At 48.9% G+C, this 5598-nt stretch overlaps 1 protein-coding gene across 1 annotated transcript in view; it reads left to right on the top strand.

Moving 5' to 3' along the window:
• Positions 1-5598, top strand: part of hecw2a (HECT, C2 and WW domain containing E3 ubiquitin protein ligase 2a) — a gene marked incomplete at its 5' end in the record, with an annotated part of 59751 nt that overhangs the window by 52500 nt on the left and 1653 nt on the right. The window contains 3 exon segments of the mRNA XM_032529650.1: positions 1867-1889; positions 4773-4813; positions 4815-4857. Coding sequence (XP_032385541.1) covers positions 1867-1889; positions 4773-4813; positions 4815-4857 — 107 coding nt within the window.

Raw genomic sequence — 5598 nt, forward strand, 5'->3', positions numbered from 1 at the left:
TCCTCATTATTGTAGCTGCCTGTCCCGGAACACACTGTAAAAAACATCTCCTCACTATTGCTAGCTGCCTGTCCCTGGACACACTGTTAAAAAAACATCTCCTCACTAGCTGCTAGCTGCCTGTCCCCTGGACACACTGTAAAAAAACATCTCCTCACTATCTGCTAGCTGCCTGTCCAGAACACACTGTAAAAACATCTCCTCACATCTGCTAGCTGCCTGTCCCCAGAACACACTGAAAAAAACATCTCCCTCACTATCTGCTAGCTGCCTGTCCCCAGAACACACTGTAAAAAACTCTCTTCATTATCTGCTAGCGCCTGTCCCCTGAGAGAATGGTTAGATGTTGGGGACTCTGAACTTTAAGAAGATGGATGTTGACAGGTGGATTGCTCACCGTCCTGCAAGCTGTGGAGCTCAGCATGACAAAGTGAAACCCGAGTTTACTGTAATCTGGATTCAAGATCAATATTCAGCTTTCCTTGTGTTTTCATAGCTGGTACAAACCCTAACCACCGGTTTAAATCAGTTCCTGGCAGGATGACAGATTATCAGATCTTTGTGGGCTGCTTGTGTGTCAAGTGGTTTCCAGGCCTCGGTTTGCGAAACAAATCAAGTCCAACATCTACTGTAAACAGGCTGATGAAACGTTTCCACAATGCACTTTATTATCTGCCATCTGTGTAGGGCTGCAAATAACGATGTTTTCATTGTTGATGAATCTGTGGATTATTTCCTTGATAATCTAGCGATTGTCGTAGACAGGGATAAAAAATGTTGATCAGTGTTTTCCAAAGCACAAGATGACATCCTCAGATGTCTTTTCTTATCCACAACTTAAGATACTTCAGTTTACTGTCACATAATTAAAGAAACTAGAACATATTCACATTTAAGGAGCTGGAATCAGAGAATTTTTCACCTTTTTTCAGAAACAACGACTCAAACCGGATAATCAATTATCAAAATAGTTTGACTTAATTTAAAAGTTGCGATAATCGATCAATAGATTCATCTTTGCAGCTCCAGAGTAAAGATACAGTAAGGATCTATTGGAGCTCTCCTGTCTGAAATGCTCTGAAATTGTATGTGTGGTAAGTAAATACGTGTAACATACAGTATGAATAAATTTGTTCATCTGTGTGTCGTGTGTGTGTGTGTGCGTTGCGAGTGTGACGTGTGGTGTGCGTGTGGTGTGGGTGTGTGTGTGTGAGTGCTGTGATGGTCTGTGTATGTGTGAGTGGTGGGTGAGTGTGTTGCTGCTGCGTCGGGTCGCGGCGGTGAGCTGCGTGCGTGCGGTGGTGTTGCGTGGTCGTGCGTGTGTGTGTGTCTGTGGTGTGCGTGTGTGTCATGTGCTGCTGTGTAATGTCGGGGTGATGTGTCCGTGTGGGTCTATGAGTTGTGTGCGTGTATGAGTGTTTTGTGTGTGTGTCGAAGTGCAGATGGTCATGGGAATGTGTGATGTGTATATGAGTTGGGGGGACGTGTAGTATGAGTGGTGAGTGAGTGCGTTTATGCGTGAGGTGAGTGTGCTATGACCAAAGTGAGTTGTCGCGTGAGTGTCTGAGTAGATGTGCGTGTGTGTGTATGTGAGTGTGGGTATGTGTCTGTGTGATGGATGTGGTAGTGTGGTGTCCTCTGCATGTCTGTGTGTGTGTGTGTATGACGTGAGTTTGGAGGGTATGCTGTCGGTGTGTGTGTTGAGGTGCAGTGATAGTGAGTGTGTGTGTGTGAGTGTGCGTGTGAGTTGTGTGTGGTCGTGTAGTGTGTTGGGTGATAGTGGAGTGCGTTTTGCTGTGTGCGGCGGTGCTGTGTGAGTGTGTATGAGTGAGTGAGTGAAGTGGTGTATGCGGTGAGTGTGTGAAGTGAGTGTATGATTGTGAGTATTTGAGTGCCGTGAGTGTATGCGTGAGTGCGTCTGGAGTGTGTGTCTGTGTCTGTGCGTGTGCTCGTAGTGTCACTGTGGTCTATGTAGGTGGGTGTGTATGTGGTGTGTCTTGCGTGTGTGAGTGTCTGTGCATGTGTGGTGTCTGCGTGCATGCGTGTGTGTGTGTGTCTGCCGTGCTGTGCGTGTGTATGAGTTGGCGACATGAGTGCGGGTCTGAGATTGAGTGCAGTGTGTCTGCGTGCGTGCGTGCCGCCGCGACAGTTCATGACCGTGCCAGACCCTGCGTGAGTCTGTGTGGTGTCTGTGTCTAGTGCGTGTGTTGTCTGTGTCTGTGTGTATGGTCTGTGTGTGTGTGTCTGTGTGTGGTGTCTCTGCGTTCTGGGTGTGTGTGGGTCTGCGTATGTGCGTTGTCTGGTGTGTGTGTGTTGTATGCGTTGTCTAGGCGGTGGTGGTGTGTGTGTGTGTGTGTGGCTGTGGAGGACAGCAGGCAGTGCACAGCCACAGAGTTTTGCAAAAGTCCCCGCCCCATACAACCTTAATCCGCCCAAAACCAGTCGCATGCACCAGGTTTCAGAGTTAACAGTGGTGCTGTTGCACTCATGTTGCCACGATTTCCTTCCCAGGTTTATAGCATCCATAAATGAAACTAATAAATTAAACCAACTAGGCCTGGATGATCCGTAAATGTCAGCTGAGTCGATTGCATGTGTGTGGTGGCGTGTCGTGTTGGTACGTGGGTCATCTGTCCCCAGAACACACTGTAAAAACATCTCCTCATTATCTGCTAGCTGCCTGTCCCCTGAGAGAATGGTTAGATGTTGTGCACTCTGAACTTTAAGAAGATGGATGTTGACAGGTGATTGCTCACAGTCCTGCAAGCTGTGGAAGCTCAGCATGACAAAGTGAACCCAGAGTTTACTGTAATCTGGATTCAAGCTCAATATTCAGCTTTTCCTTGTGTGTTTTCATAGCTGGTACAAACCCTAACCCCGGTTTAAATCCGTCTCCTGGCAGGATGACAGATTATCAGATCTTTGTGGGCTGCTTGTGTGTCAATGTGAGTTTCCAGGCCTCGGTTTGCGAAACAAATCAAGTCCAACATCTACTGTAAACAGGCTGATGAAACGTTTCCCACAATGCACTTTATTCTACTGCCATCTGTGTAGGGCTGCAAATAACGATTGTTTTCATTGTTGATGAATCTGTGGATTATTTCCTTGATTAATCTAGTCCGATTGTTAGTCAGACAGGGATAAAAAATGTTGATCAGTGTTTTCCAAAGCCCAAGATGACATCCTCAGATGTCTTTTCTTATCCACAACTTAAAGATATCTTCAGTTTACTGTCACATAATTAAAGAAACTAGAACATATTCACATTTAAGGAGCTGGAATCAGAGAATTTTTCACCTTTTTTCAGAAACAACGACTCAAACCGATTAATCAATTATCAAAATAGTTTGCACTTAATTTAAAAGTTGACGACTAATCGATCAATAGATTCATCTTTGCAGCTCCAGAGTAAAGATACAGTAAGGATCTATTGGAGCTCTCCTGTCTGAATGCTCTGAAATTGTATGTGTGTGTATGTAAATACGCTGTACCATACAGTATGAATACAATTTGTTCATCTGTGTGTGTGTGTGTGTGTGTGCGTGTGCGTGTGCGTGTGCGTGTGCGTGTGCGTGTGCGTGTGTGGTGTGTGCGTGCGTGAGTGGTCTGCGTGCGGTGCGTGCGTGCGTGTGTCGCGTGCGTGCGTGCGTGGGTCTGCGTGCGTGCGTGCGTGCGTGTCTGCGTGCGTGCGTTGCGTGTGTGTGTCTGTGTCTGTGCGTGTGTGTCTGTGTCTGTGTGTCTATGTCGTGTGTGTGTCTGTGTGTGTGGTCTCTGGTGTGTGCGTGTCTGCGTGTGTGTGTGTCTGCGTGCATGCGTGTCGTGTGTGTGTGTGTGGTCTGCGTGCGTGCGTGTGTACGTGCGTGCGTGCGTGCGTTGGGTCTCGTCGCGTGCGGTGTCTGCGTGCGTGCGTGCGTGTCTGCTGTGCGTGTGTGGCTGGGGTGTGTCTGTGTCTGTGTGTGTGTCGTGTGTGTGTCTCTGCATGTCTGTGTGTGTGTGTGTCTGCGTGGTGCGTGTCTGTGTGTGTGTGTTGCGGGTGGTGGTGGTGTTGTGGTGGTGTGGTGTGTCGGGGTGTGTGTGTGTGTGTGCGTGCGTGCGTGTGTCTGCGTGGTGGTGTGTCTGCGTGCGTGCGGTGCGTGCGTGTTGAGTGCTGTCGCGTGCGTGCTGTCGTGCGTGCGTGAGTGCGTGCGTGTCTCGTGCGTGGTGCGTGTGTGTGTCTGTGGTCTGTGCGTGTGTGTTCTGTGTCTGTGTGTTATGTCTGTGTGTTGTCTGTGTGTGTGTCTCTGCGTGTGTGTGCGTGTCTGTGTGTGTGGGTGTTGCGTGCATGCGTGTGTGTGGTGTCGGCGTGCGTGCGTGTGTCTGCGTGGTGTGCGTGGTGTCTGAGGCGTGCGTGTGTCTGCGTGCGTGAGTGCGTGTATGCGTGCGTGCGTGCGTGTGTGTGTCTGTGTATGTGGTGTGTGTATGGTCTGTGTGTTGTGTCTGTGTGTGTGTGTCTGTGTGTGTGTCTCTGCGTGTCTGTGTTGTGTGTGTGCGTGGTGCGGTCTGTGTGTTGGGTCTGTGTGTCTGCGTGCGTGCGTGTCGTGTGTGGTGTGTGTGTGTGGTGTGTGTGTGTGTGTGTGTGTGTGTGTCTGTGTGTGTGTTCGCGTGGTGTGCGTGTCTGTGTGTGTGCGTGTCTGTGTGTGGGTGTGTGTGTCTGCGTGCGTGCGTGGTGCGTGTGTGGTGCGTGCGTGTGTGTGTGTGTGCGTGCTAGGGGTGGATGGCGGCTGGTGTCGGTGTTGATGCCAGGGAGCTGGAGCTGGTGATCGCAGGCACTGCAGGAGATCGACTGGCGGACGGGGAACAACACCGAGTACAGAGGAGGTAACGATGGAGGGAGGCGGAGATGTAGATGATACACTGGCAGTTAGATCACTTATTTATCCAACAACTTGAAGCTGCAACCTCCCTCTGTTTCAAGCAGTGGGAGGGATTAGATATGTGTCTTTTCCACCAAGGCAGTTCCTTTGCTGGTTCGGAGTCAGGGCCAAATATCGAACCGGTTCTTTGCTTTTCCACACTAATAAACCTGGTTCTGGGCCAAGAACACGGGTCCAACTCAGCACCAACCAGCACTGGTCTAGAGATAAGAACCGGTTACGTCAGGTGCTGGGGGGGGGGGGGAGTAGTAAAGTCCATGTTGTTTGCCCCCCCCCCCCCCAAATTCAGTTGACAAACTTTCAAAAAATCTGGGGACTTTAGCCTCAACTGTGTGCCCTTTTGCCAGAAATCTAGGTTTCGTCTTTGACCCAGCATTAAAAATTGACAAAGTAGTTATATTGTCAAATGTAGCTGTTTATCATCCGAGGACTCGAAACTTCGGGGAGTTGTTGCTATTTAATTATGTTAATACACATTGTGGTGGTGAATTGTCGTTAGATTGAACAAAAAAAAAACTAGAAACTCAATGTACAAACGAAGGAGCGAATCTTACGCAGAGATAAAAACGTTCATTGTCCAGGCAGAGATGCATTCTGGGAGGTTTTATTAATCCAATTTCTTGGTAAACAAACATCTCACAAGAAGGATTAATTCCCCCCCCCGGTGTCTACCTCCCACATACCT

Source organism: Etheostoma spectabile, chromosome 11 (assembly GCF_008692095.1).
Source record: "Etheostoma spectabile isolate EspeVRDwgs_2016 chromosome 11, UIUC_Espe_1.0, whole genome shotgun sequence".
Taxonomy (NCBI): Eukaryota; Metazoa; Chordata; class Actinopteri; order Perciformes; family Percidae; genus Etheostoma; species Etheostoma spectabile.